Source organism: Pistacia vera, unplaced genomic scaffold (genome assembly GCF_008641045.1).
Source record: "Pistacia vera cultivar Batoury unplaced genomic scaffold, PisVer_v2 Contig118, whole genome shotgun sequence".
In the NCBI taxonomy this organism is placed as follows: domain Eukaryota; kingdom Viridiplantae; phylum Streptophyta; class Magnoliopsida; order Sapindales; family Anacardiaceae; genus Pistacia; species Pistacia vera.
The window spans coordinates 728,795-742,384 of record NW_022195226.1 but is presented as its reverse complement, the minus strand read 5'-3'; the positions used below and the strand labels follow the sequence as shown (position 1 = coordinate 742,384).

The 13,590-nt window shown below is 35.5% G+C and overlaps 2 protein-coding genes across 2 annotated transcripts; both read left to right on the top strand.

The window, feature by feature from the left end:
• LOC116108979 (putative laccase-9) lies at window positions 1-9,496 on the top strand. Its single transcript, XM_031395220.1, is given in 8 exon segments — window positions 1-90; window positions 247-398; window positions 6,628-6,872; window positions 7,016-7,147; window positions 7,379-7,970; window positions 8,270-8,460; window positions 8,463-8,627; window positions 9,315-9,496. Coding segments are annotated over 8 exon segments (1,749 nt in total).
• A 307-nt stretch (window positions 9,497-9,803) lies between these two features.
• On the top strand, window positions 9,804-12,233 carry LOC116109682. Its single transcript, XM_031395909.1, has 2 exons — window positions 9,804-10,214; window positions 11,748-12,233. The coding sequence occupies exons 1-2, from the start codon at window positions 9,849-9,851 to the stop codon at window positions 11,955-11,957; spliced, it is 576 nt and encodes a 191-aa protein (XP_031251769.1). The 5' UTR covers window positions 9,804-9,848; the 3' UTR covers window positions 11,958-12,233.
• The last annotated feature ends 1,357 nt before the right edge of the window (window positions 12,234-13,590 follow it).

Below are 13,590 nucleotides of genomic sequence, written 5' to 3'. Positions count from 1 at the left end.
ATGGGTTTTCTCCTACGTTTGCTGCTAATCAATGGGTTAGCTTTGCTGGTTTGCTTGGTACAAGCGGAAATCCATTACCATGACTTTGTTGTAAGTGCTAGCTTTTACTGATCGATCTTCCTTCGTGTTGCTTAATTTTTAAGCATTTTTTTATTGCTGCATGCACATGGCTGACTGACTGATATCTCTGTATTCATATTTTTATGTATAAATCTTCCCATGTCTTCTGATTCTGGGTATATATAGCTAAGGGAGGAAAATTTCACCAGGCTGCGCAAAACCAAGAAAATGATGGTGGTAAACAGCCAGTTTCCAGGGCCAACGATTTATGTTCGCAAAGGTGATACTGTATTTGTTAATGTCCATAATGAAGGAGGTTTCAAAGTCACAGTCCACTGGTTTTTTCTCTCTCCCTCTCTCAAATATTATATATCAGTAAACGACATGTTCTCACCCAAGGTTTGGCGAATCTGCAAGTTCTCACCCCTAGTTTCATAAATTTTAGATTCTCATCCTTAAATTAACACCATTAGGGTCTGACACAATATAGAATGTATTATTACCAAACTGTTGAAAAAATGGCTCATTAGCAAAATCCTACATGGGGCATGAATGAAAATAGAGAAATGTTTAGGGACCTATATAAAATAAGTCAAGGTTAGAAAAGTCCCACATTGCTTAGGAATAAAGTGGGGGAACTTTTGGGGCCTATATATAAGGACCCAAGTCATAGTTATAGTCATCCCAAATTGTTTTTCCATTACACCCCTTTGGTATAGGATTCTTTTATTAAGGACCCTTTAGTTGAAAAGTTTTGTTGTATTTCGCTTTGTCTTGGGTAATTGTTTTTATGCCTATATAGTTTGGGTATTTGTAGTATTGCCCAAAAAGGTATAATTTTCTTTGAAGATAGTAGAGTTTTCTTTTGTAGCACCCAAGGACGTAGGTTATAATACCAAACCTCGTTAATTCCTGGTATTCTTAATTTTTGCATTTAATTTGGCCATTTATTTCTGCTTTAATAGTTGTTATTATTATATTTAAATAGCTAGTATTAGAGTTTATGTTTTTGCTGCATAACAAGTGGTATCAGAGCCTAGTTTTAGGACAATGAGTAGCTATTTGTATGGTTATATCCATGTCTAGAAAAATTCTGTCAACAAGAAGATAAGAGTCTAAGGAGACTGGATTTTAAGTGGGATCGTTTGTGACCCCTCCATTGTTTCTTGGGAATTTTCCTGGTGCGTGTTGATTCATTTCAGTACTTACTACTATTTATAGTTGTTGTTAAGTTTTTGTTAGCTATTGAGTATAATAATTTGTAGAGCTTGGTTATTAGGGACTTTGTCTACCAAGCCAATTGAGTAAAGCACAAATGGCATCATCATTCGAGGATTCATCATCTGAGGCATCACCATCCGCTCCAGTAAAGATGATAATGGTTACAAATGCAAAAATTGATGTTAAAAAATTTGATGGTCAAAATAATTTTGTCTTGTGGCAGAGTAAGGTAGTGGATAGCTTGTATCAACAAGATCTAGATATCGATTTAGAGGAGGAAAAACCAGAAGATATTTATGAGAAAAACTGGGTTAGGTTGAATGTAAAAGTTTGTGGGATGATTCGCTCATGTCTTTGTAAAGAGCAGAAATATCCATTCACGAAAGAGACGTCTGCCAATAAGTTATGGAAGACGCTTGAAAACAAATACATGAAAAGAAGTAATGAGAATCAACTTTATTTAATGAAAAGATTGTTTCGTCTTTAGTTGAAACTAGGTACGAATATTAGTAGCCATATTGATACATTTAATAGATTAATTGTTGATTTGTTAAATTTGGACAAAACATTCAAAGATGAACATAAAGCTATGTTGTTAGTTGGATCTCTTCCGAATGAATTGGATCTCTTCCAGATGAATTGGATCATCTTAGTATTACCCTTCTTCATGGGAAAGAAAAATTGTTCTTTGAAGAAGTTTGTTCTGCTTTGTACAATCATGAAATTTGGAAAAAAGGATCAGAAGGAGAATAAAGATTAGTCAGCAGAGGCACTTGTAGCAAGAGGGCGGAGTCAGAGTCGTAAGAAGGAGAGAAGAGGAAGATCTCATTCAAAGGGAAAACTCAATAAGGATCAATGTGCCTTTTGTCGCGAGAAAGGGCATTGGAAGAAAGGTTGTCCAAAGTTGCAAAATAAAGAGGGAAAAACTATTTTCGATGCATACGTTGTTAAGCGTGAAGAAGATGAGTCAGATTTCTCTCTAGCTAGCCTATTATCCACCTATGGATCAAATGAGTGGATTATGGATTTAGGTTGTACATATCATATGTGTCCTCTCCAAGAGTGGTTCTTTAATTTTGAAGAACGTGATGGAGTTGTTTATATGGGCAATGGTGATGCTTGTAAAACAACTGTGATAGGTTCAATTCGGTTGAAGAATCATGATGGCTCAACGAGAATGCTAACAGATGTTCGGTATGTACCAAAGTTGAAGAAGAATCTAATTTTTTTGAGAGCCTTGGAATCTAAAGGCTTCATGGTGAATATGCAAGATGGAATTGTAAAGGTTTCTTTAGGCGCTCTTGTGGTAATGAAAGGTATAAGGAGAAACAACCTGTATTACTATAATGGTAGTACAATTATTGGAACGACAGTTGCAGTCACACAAAATGATACAGATTCAAAAATGCTCAGACTATGGCATATGCGTTTGGGGCATGCAGGTAAAAAAGCCTTACTTAGTTTGGTGAATCAAGGCTTATTAAAAGGTGCAAAGACCTATAAGCTAGAGTTTTGTGAGCATTTGGTTTTAGGAAAGCAGACAAGAGTGAAATTTGGCACCGCAATCCATAATACTAAGGGTATCTTGGATTATGTGCATTCTTATGTGTGGGGACCTATCAAAGCAACATCTTTGGGAGGTATGCACTATTTTGTCACTTTTGTAGATGATTTTTCCAGGAGAGTTTAGGTGTATGTGATGAAAACTATAGATGATGTGCTTGGTGTTTTCCTTAAATGGAAAAAGATGATTGAAACACAGACCAGCAGAAAGATCAAGCAATTACATACAGATAACGGTGGGGAGTATCGTAGTAATCCGTTTCTGAAAGTTTGTCAATATGAAGGTCTAGTACGTCACTTTACAGTAAGGAATACACCACAGCAAAATGGGGCAACAGAATGCATTAATCGAACTATACTTGAGAAAATTCGATGTATATTGTCCAATTATGGGTTGGGCAAAGAGTTTTAGGTTGAGGCAGTTATATATGCGTGTCATCTCATTAATCATCTACCATCAGCTGCAATTGAAGGCAAAAGGCCGATTGGGGTATGGTCTGGAAAACCTGTTTCTAATTATGACTCTTTACATGTTTTTGGTTCCACTACTTATTATCATGTGAAAGAGTCTAAGTTAGATCCTAAAGCAAAGAAAGCAATATTCATGAGGATTACCTCAGGTGTGAACGAATACCATCTTTGGTGTCCAAGTTCGAAGAAAATAATGTTTAGTAGGGATGTGACATTTGATGAGTCTTCTATGTTAGAAAAGAAAACAGGAAGCCAGATAAAAGTTAACAGTATTCTGCAACAGGTGGAGTTTGAAACAACAATTGAACCAGATAGTGTCCATGAGACAGAAAGTGATTCTGAGGTGACTAATGTGGATACTAAAGATGAAAAGGAGATTCTATCCCAAGAGTCTCCACAGCAACAGGAATCGATTGCATACAATAGGCCAAGACGAGAAATTTGCAAGCCTACTCGTTTTATTGATATGGTGGCTTATGCACTTCCAATCGTAGGTGATGATATTCCTACTACTTATAAAGAAGTACTTAGGAGTTCAAATTGTGAATCATGGAAACCGGCCATGAATGATGAGATGCGATCCTTACATAAGAAGGCAATTGAGTGCAAATGGGTGTATGCAAAGAAGAAGTGATTTCCTAATAGAGAAGATGTTCGACACAAGGTTAAGTTGGTAGTAAAGGGATATGCTCAAATGGAAGGATTTGATTACAGTGAAGTGTTTTCTCCAATAGTGAAGTATTCTTCCATTCTGATTTTGCTAACCTTGGTGGCACAGTTTGATTAGTTTAGTTGGATGTGAAAATTGCGTTTTTACATGACAATTTCGAAGAGGAAATCTACAAGACTCAGCCAGATGATTACAGGGTTGCTGGAAAGGAAAATTGGGTTTGCAGATTGAAGAAATCACTATATAGTTTGAAGCAGTCACCAAGACAGTGGTACAAGCGATTTGATCAATGCATGATGGGCCATGGGTACACAAGGCCTGATATTTCACAAGCAGTTAGTATGGTGAGCAGGGATATGTATGATCTTGGTAAAGGACATTGGCAAGTTGTGAAATGGTTTCTGTGGTATATTTTAGGTATTGTAGATATTGGTTTGGTTTTTGTGCGAAAATGGGAAAATGATTCTCTAGAAGATTGGAACAAAAGATAATCCCATAGATATGTTGACTAAGGTAGTGACAGGGGTCAAGTTCACTTACTGTTTGAGCTTGATCAAATTTTTGCGAGTTTGACTGCGCCATTTGGCACATTTGAAAGTGTTGCAAAATTTGTCAAAAGAATACAAAACTTTGAAGGTTTTCTAATTCGCTAAGGTGGAGATTTGTTGGAAAAATGGCTCATTAGCAAAATCCCACATGGGGTAGGAATGAAAATAGAGAAAGGTTTAGGGACCTACAAAAATAAGCCAAGGTTAGGAAAGTCCCACATTGCTTAGGAATGAAAGTGGGGGAACTTTTGGGGCCTATATATAAGGACCCAAGCCATAGTAATAAGCATCCCAAATTGTTTTTCCATTACACCCCTCTTGTATAGGATTCTTTCATTAAGGACCTTTTAGTTGAAAAGTTTTGTTGTATTTCCCTTTGTTTTGGTTAATTGTTTTTATGCCCATATAGTTTGGATATTTGTAGTATTGCCCAAAAGGGTGTAATTTTCTTTGAAGATAGTGGAGTTTTCTTTTGCAGCGCCCGAGGACGTAGGTTATAATATCGCACCTCGTTAATTCTTGGTATTCTTTATTTTTGCATTTAATTTGGCCATTTATTTCTGTTTTAGTACCCTTTAGTTGAAAAGTATTGTTGTATTTCGCTTTGTTTTGGTTAATTGTTTTTATGCCCATATAGTTTGGGTATTTGTAGTATTGCCCAAAAGGGTGTAATTTTCTTTGAAGATAGTGGATTTTTCTTTTGCAGCGCCCGAGGACGTAGGTTATAATACCGAACCTTGTTAATTCTTGGTATTCTTTATTTTTGCATTTAATTTGGCCATTTATTTTTGCTTTAGTAGTTGTTATTATTATATTTAAATAGCTTGCATTAGAGTTTATGTTTCCGTTGCATAACACAAACTGCCCTTTAACTTTTACTTTTGATTGTGGCTGCTAAATATCATACACCTCCTTGGAAGATGGAAGCTTGTCCATCACACCCGTAAGAACTAGGCAAACCCAACCACCACAATCGGCACCATAGATCGGCCAAAGCCACAGTAACAGTGGCAAGAAGGAGACTAGGAGCGGCACCCCTCACCCTCGCCTGACCGCCACCACCAAGTTGGCCAAATTGCATAATTTCGGCAACTTTTCCTCTCACCCACTACTGCTCCTAGACCATTTTTGCCTGATCCAACATCACCAAGCTCCCTCGTCACCACCATCAGAACCCCACGCCACAATCACCAAAACCCCTCACACTCCCACCCCAATGCACCCACAAATCGCCAATCGACAGACCCTCAATCTCTCGTGATTCTCCAAGTTTATGGCTAGATTCCGACTGGTTTTGACACTAGAAATACCTCTTTTCACAACCATTCGAACCCCATCCTCTCTTCAACAAAACCCACACCTCCACTAGCCTCCCTCACTCGTCGTTTGTCGTCCACGAACTGCCAAGTTGCGTTTCTACCATAGGGGTGTGATTTTCATATTTCAAACTTGAGATGTGGAGGGTGCTTTGAGAGAAATTTGAGATGTGGAGGGTTATTTTGAATTTTCATTTTTTATTTCAAATTTAATGCAGTATAAATGACCAATTTTTCCTTTAACCTTTAAATTAAACTATTTTCTGTTAATTTAAGGGTGAGAATCTGGAATTTATGAAACCAGGGGTGGGAACTTGCAAATTCACCAAACCTTGGGTGGGAACATGCATGTTGTTTACTCTATTATGTATTGAAATTACATACTGGACAAGGGAAAAACGCTTTCAAAATATATGAAATCATTTTATAAATTTTGGGAAGAAAATTTGGAAACATCAGTTTGGATATTTCATTTCGAAAATGTTAATTTCATAATATAATGCTACACATTCTAAATCTTAAAATTTTTAAAACTAAAATCAAACTTTCCCTTTTCATTTTCGGATTAATTTTCGTCAATAAACACACACACACACACACACACACACACACACACACACACACACACACAAAAAAAACACCTTTATTTATTAATTATTATAAGTAATTTTAATAACCAAATATTAAAAATATATTTATTATTTTCTGTTCAAATTCTAACATATTCATTTTTGAATTCTCTTGAAATTAATATTAATTGTAGTTAATTAATTAACAGGCATGGAGTGAGGCAACCAAGGAATCCATGGTCAGATGGTCCTGTATACATTACACAATGTGCAATTAAACCTGGAACAAATGTCACATATGGAGTCATTTTTTCTGATGAAGAAGGAACCCTTTGATGGCATGCTCACAATGACTGGACTAGAAACACTGTTCATGGTGCCATTGTCATTTATCCTCGACAAGAATCCACCTATCCCTATCCTCAGCCTGATGCTCAAGAAATTATCATACTTGGTATTTCGCATTTCATTTACAACTAAAATTAATTTGGTTTAGCGACGTTTCATATTATGTTAAACATGTATGTTCTCAGTCAAGTCAATTTCTATTATTGGTTCTATAACGTTATCGATTCAAGGCATATCGTGTTCTTTCAGGATCTTGGTACATCTACGATGTGAACCTCTTAGTCGAACATGACCTTGAAACAGGGGCGGATTTACCCATATCAGATGCTTACACAATCAATGGCCAACCTGGAGATTTCGCAGCATGCTCTAAAGACCGAGGTGCATATTAAAGTCCTCTATATATAGGTATATACAATGATATTTGACATCAAATAATAAAGTCTTAAAAGTTAAATGTTTTATTTAATCATGGATTGACCAATGTAGAGATCAGTGAGGGCTAGTGACCCCTCTAAAAAAATATTATTTATTTTGAATGTGCCCCTCTGACATTAAATCTTGGATCCATCCATGCACGTAAGAAATGTTTCTTTGATGAATTATTAACAGAGCACACATATCGTTGGATAGTTGATTATGGCAAGACCTATCTTCTCCGCATAGTGAACGCAGTAATGAATGCGGAAATGTTCTTCGCCATTGCCGGACACAATATCACAGTCGTTTCACAAGATGCAGCATATCTTAAACCATTTGTCACAAGTTATATAATGATTGGCCCTGGACAAACCATGGACGTTCTCGTCACGGCAAACCAAAAAACTCTCGGCGGCCAATATTATATTGCTGGCAGACAATTCTACACTGATAAAACCCTTTTCACTGGATTTAACAAATTTAATGCCACGGCTATTCTCCAATACAACAATGGCAACAATACACAGGATCCTGAAACCATAGAATTTCCCACAACTCTTCCTTCTTATGAAGATTACGACGCCGGAATCAGCTTCAGGAACAGAAAGAGGAGCTTAACGGTTCAGGATGTGCCGAAGAATATTACTACTAGAATGTACATTGCGGCAGCTCAAAACCAGTTGATGCTCAACGTTTCAGGAAATGTCACTTTTGCTCTGGCTGCAAGCTTAAATAATGTGAGCTGGGTGAACCCTTGGATGAATGTTCTTCAAGCCTATTATCAGTAAGTTATTTTATCGATCCTCGTCTCTTTCCATAAAATCTAGAATACCATTGAAATACCAAGAATGATAAAATATTGTTTTTTTTGTAAAAATGTTAGAATCCTTTTTCGATACAGGCATGGACGGAGCTAAAAGGGCTACGGATGGGGCAATTGCCCCTCCACAACGTTGAAAAATGTTCATTAAGTAATATCTAAAATGAATTCACATGTTATATGTAATTATTTTCGAAGTTATTAATTTTTTGTTTACAAAATTTTGTCCCTCCTATATAAACTAAATTTCTGGCTGGATATAGGAACATGACAGGATCTTATACTGATGATTTCCCGGACAAGCCTCTGGAGTTCTACGATTTTGTGTCGGATACTTTGCCAGCTAACACGACTGAATCGCTGTTGGCGACGAAGGTGAAGGTGTTGGAATACGGTGAAGAAGTGGAGATGGTGTTTCAGGCAGCCAATGTGTTGAATGCATCAAAGGATCATCCATGCATCTTCATGGGCATAGCTTTTACATGGTTGGAGCTGGTGGAGGCAATTTTGATTTTGATAAGGACCCTCAATCTTACAACTTGGTTGATCCACCGTTTGTCAATACTAATACACTTCCAAAAGATGGATGGATTGCCGTTAGATTCAAGGCGCTTAATCCTGGTATATATGCTTCCTCTTTCACTCAAATTTTAATAGCATAAAAATTAATAACCTCTTTAAACTAACCTTCCTTGATTGTTTGGTATGATCTGTCCATCTCTCCTGTGGACCAATGAAAATTTGTCTTTTAATGAGTGTTTCCTAACACCCACAAATAAAAAAAAAAAAAAAACTTATGTAAAAAGGAAAATGTGTACGTTTGTTCTTGACGTACCTAAAGTAGGAGCAACCACCCCTTCGCTTGGGAGGGATTTAAGGTCGGCACTATGTACATGGGGAAGCATTTCCTCGACTAGCATACCTCAACTATTTGCCGGCGCATTACTTTACATCAAAAGAGGGTTAATTACTTCAGCATGGGAATTGGCTGTGCTAGCGTTGGTCCTGCATCGGATACCCTATATTTCTGCTGATGTAAGCTAGATATTTATATGGTATAAACATCTTAAAGCTAACTACCTTTGGATGGTCAGATAGTTTGATAGAAATTTTTGAATATATTTATTACTTAAGAGCACATAAGTTTAAATTCCTTTTCGGATGCTAATAAAAATAATAAGTGGAGTTCTTATCGCATAGACCAAAGAATATATAAAGAAAATAGGCAGGATTTCGTTTACATGATTTGAAAATGTTGGTTTCATAAGTGAAATACAAATATTAACGATGAATGATGACTTTTGGCAGGGGTGTGGCTGTGGCATTGTCATTTATACAGACATTTGAGTTGGGGAATGAACACTGTTATTATAGTGCAGAATGGAGCAACTCCTGAGACATCTATTCTTCCACCTCCTCCTCACGGCGATGCTCCATCTACTATTAAGAAGAAGACATCACAATTTTCAGCTAAACAAACCACTACTTAAATTAATGGTATTGAATTTTGATGTTCTTCTATGAATAATATTATGTATTGGCAAAAGAAACAACTACTTAAGCTTAGTTTGAGATTGTTGTAATTTCTCGCTTTGATACGACTTTATCTTTATGAATAATCAGCTTTTGTTATAAGTTTTTAACTGTTTATTTTGTTAAATTTCTAAATTGTTTTTACTTTTAGAAAATAATATCCAAAAAATTTAGCTCGAAAATTTTCCCATTGGGCCTGCGAATCTAACCCAGTTGGAAAAACCGACCATCAATAAATTCTAAGTCAACTTGAAAAAAACTACATATAAATCCAAAACACTTCATTCCAACCCGCCCGGCTTCGACACTATGGAGACAGAGAAACAAAAACTTATAATCGAAGAAATCGAAGAAGAAACAAACCCGACCGCAACCGGGTCAGCTCCGAGTCCCAATCCGAACCAGAAAACCGTTAAGACGAAGGTGCCCGAGGTGGAGATCCACTTGTACCGGCAGGGGAAGGGTCCAATCGACGTTTTCAAGTCGAGCTTGTCCGGGTGGGACCAGAACCAGTTGGAGGTCCGAGAAATCCTCGAGAAATACGGGTTCAAGTCGATTTTCGCCTTCTCTCCCGGGTCGGGTCGCGGTGCTCCGATACGGTTTAATCCGAGGAATGGACGGTCGATGCTCGTGTACAAGGATGGTTCTGTTGTTCGCATTGATGGAGAACCAAAGGTGATTTTTAATATTTGTATATTTTTTTTTTTTTTTTTTTGAGTATCATGAATTTATGTATAATTGTTGGTTTAAATGATAGTTTAATTATAGAATTTTGCTGTGGGTGGTAACGTTACTGTAACGCATATAAGAAAATTAATTGTAGAAGTGTGATGTATTTCTGTTTTTTAAATTTTGATATAAGAACCTTGAAACTGTTTGTTTTCCGGGAAAATATGGGAAAGCTGTGTTTGTTTTGTTTTAATTAAATTTTATGGTCCCTTAAAGACTTAAAAAAATATAAAGTAAAATTTGCTAGATTGGATAAGTTTTTCTATGTTGATGTGGAAGTAATGCTGGAGTCTCAAGTGTAAAAGTAATTGTAATTTGGATATGCTTGTTTTTTGTTTAAATTGTTTTAATGGAGGTGTCTTGAAGCTGTTTGGCTGCTAGGAAAATGTGGGGAAAGAGCAATTATGGGTTTGTAAGGGAAGTATATCGCTAAAATGATCAATTGAAGTATTATTGGATATTGGTTTCTTTTTGGAATAATGATATATGCCCTAGAATAAGTATTAATGATTGTAGTCGATGGTTATTCGTTTAATTTGATGTAGTTCATAACAAAAAGAAGTTCATTGCTCATTGTTGATATCATAGATGAATAGATTTTTATCCCTGACGCATGAAATGACCTCTATGAAAACCCAAATATGTGCAATTATGGTTGTTTGCTTAAAATTAATATCTTTGAGCTAGAGAATGATCCTGAAAATGACTTCTAATAGGTATTTTACTTGGTTTTGTGGCAATCTTGGAGAAGTAGTTTATTATGGTAGCTAATCATGCCAAATGATACATTCAGGGACAAACATGTAATATAAATGAGTAGGCTGCGCAAAATATTTTCACTCTTGTGAAGTGACACTATTAAATAACCCACAAATGAACCAGTAAAAGCATCTGTAATCATGCTGTACCTGACTAAATTGGGTCCTTATGGTCAGAATATATGCAATATATCCAACACATGGTTAACATCTCAGTTCTTTTTGAACCCTTCTCCATATCCTTTTCCTAATGTTTAAGATGATTGATGTCCTCATACTTGAGGGTGTATCCCATGAACACTGAAATATATGGCTTAAATTTGATTTATTCGTGTCTAGATTCAGTTATATTTCTTCCAAATTAGCTGTCTGCAAATTTTCCATTCCCCGAGTTAGTCAGAGACTTATCACTCTGTACTTTTTTGGTTTATGATGCATCATGCATACATTTTCTTCTCACTATGGGCGTTGGGATTTCAGAACAAAATTCTTTTGAGAATTTTCTCCTGAATCATAGTACTCATCAAACATTGGTGTTTAGAAGACTAGACAGATGGACATGTAAATTATAAATTTATTGTTCTTGGCATATATGGCATTTATGTTTTGTCTGCTCTTTTTTGTCTAATGGCTGATACTTTTCATGAAAAAGGAATGACGTGTTCCCCTTAAATTTTGTTTTACTTGCAAGTATTTACTTCTTTACATTCTGTGATTGCAGGATTCTGTGATCAAACCTATAACCAAAATCTTATTTGGAGTAGCAGTTGTAGCCCTTCTGATATCATTTGTGTGGAAGGAGAACCCTCAATGGTTTGACAAATTAAGCATCTCTGGGAACTTCCCGCCGTGGGTCCTTGCTTGTGTAGTTATAGTTTTTATCCGTATGAGGAAGAGAACTAGAGACCTTTTAAAGAAGTATGGTTGGTGAGGAGATGCCGCCAATGCAATTTTTATGACGCCAAAAAAGCTTGATTGTTTACTGAAGTTTTGTGAAAAAAGTGGATAGCTATCTGTCATGACCTCTATATCATATATTTATAGCATCGATGATAAGAGATACTGAGCTGGTAAGGCGATTCAATAGATGTTTTGTTTCAGTTTTATTGTTTCTTAATTAGAATCAAAAGGTGGCAGAAAAGATTTGGTTGAATTGTTGTTAAAATTTCATTTTTGGCAGAAGGGAAATGAACTTTTTATTCAATTTGGTTCTGGTTTTTCTCTACTTCATTACAGAGAAGAAAGTATCCTATGATTTCAAAGGAAAACCAATTCTTATTGAATTTGATAACGTTAATTGTATTTAATAAATAAGTTCAAATTCTATAATAGAACCTTGTTTATTTATATTAAAAAATAATTTTTTATTTAAAATTTTAGCAAATTTCATCACTTGTTTGAGGTATAATTCATAGATATAATAAGTGGACTCATTATAAAGATGTTTGCATGGTTAATTGTTTTTTAATTGCATAAACATTATAGTTATAATGTCAATATAAATTAGATTAGAATTAAGGGAGTTTCATCCTTAATTATTAAAGGATTTATAATTACATTTAAGTACAAGATAAAAAGTAAATAATGTCACCCCCCACATTTACATTAAGAGTAATGCTACACTTGCACTATTTTTTTACACCATTTTATAAACATTATGATGTGGCATATATTACAACCACATAAATTCTATTATAATATTAAAGATTTAAAATAATTAAAAATTTGTGTGGTTGTGATATATGCCACATCATGATGTAATGAAAATTGTGTAAAAAAATGATGTAAGTGTAGCATTACTCTTACATTAAATAGAAGACAACAATTATTTATTGCATAACATGATCCACCAAAATTAGACTTGTTAAAATCTCAAAGAATAATTATTGACGTGTTAATGTTACTGTTGAAAAATAAATCATTTCTCATATCATAATATCTATTAATGTGGTATTTATATATAAACAATTATATAATGTCATATCAGTTTGTATATAAGAAATGAATAATAATATTATTATTTATTTATTTATGAAAACCGTTTGACCTCTCTAAGTTCGAAATTGGAGCATCTGTTAAACCTTGTAATATATAAGGGTTTGTTTGGTTTAATATTTCTATCCATATTCTCAATCCTATTTCCAAAATATTTGTTTGTTTAATTTTTTAGGAAATACAATTATATTTTTTTAATTACTTTTAGACCCCTTAAGTTTATTAATTTCATTAAATACCCTCAGAAAAAAGTTTAAAAATTAACAAAAACACTCCCACCCACCCATAGTTGCCAGATTCCGACAAACATCGTCGGTGGTAGCCAGAATCTGTCACAACGGCCTAAAAACGACCGAAAATGACCGGTAATTCGTCGATCTAACCTTTTGCGGGTTGCGGCAGTATATCTAGCCTTTTTCGGCCAGATCCGTGGTGGATTTAGTCGGAAAAGGCCAGATCGACGCACGTCCAGCTAGATCCACGTAACCTGCGTCGTAACGCTAGATTCCAACCAGATTCCAACAGTGGTGATCGAAATCTGACACTGTGGGTGAGTGGGAGTATTTTTG

Bases quoted from the DNA above. Each gene is read 5' to 3' on its own strand.
- LOC116109682 (XM_031395909.1), top strand. From the start codon at position 9,849: ATGGAGACAGAGAAACAAAAACTTATAATCGAAGAAATCGAAGAAGAA. The intron at 10,215-11,747 runs GTGATTTTTAAT...CTGTGATTGCAG, and splicing joins GCATTGATGGAGAACCAAAG to GATTCTGTGATCAAACCTAT.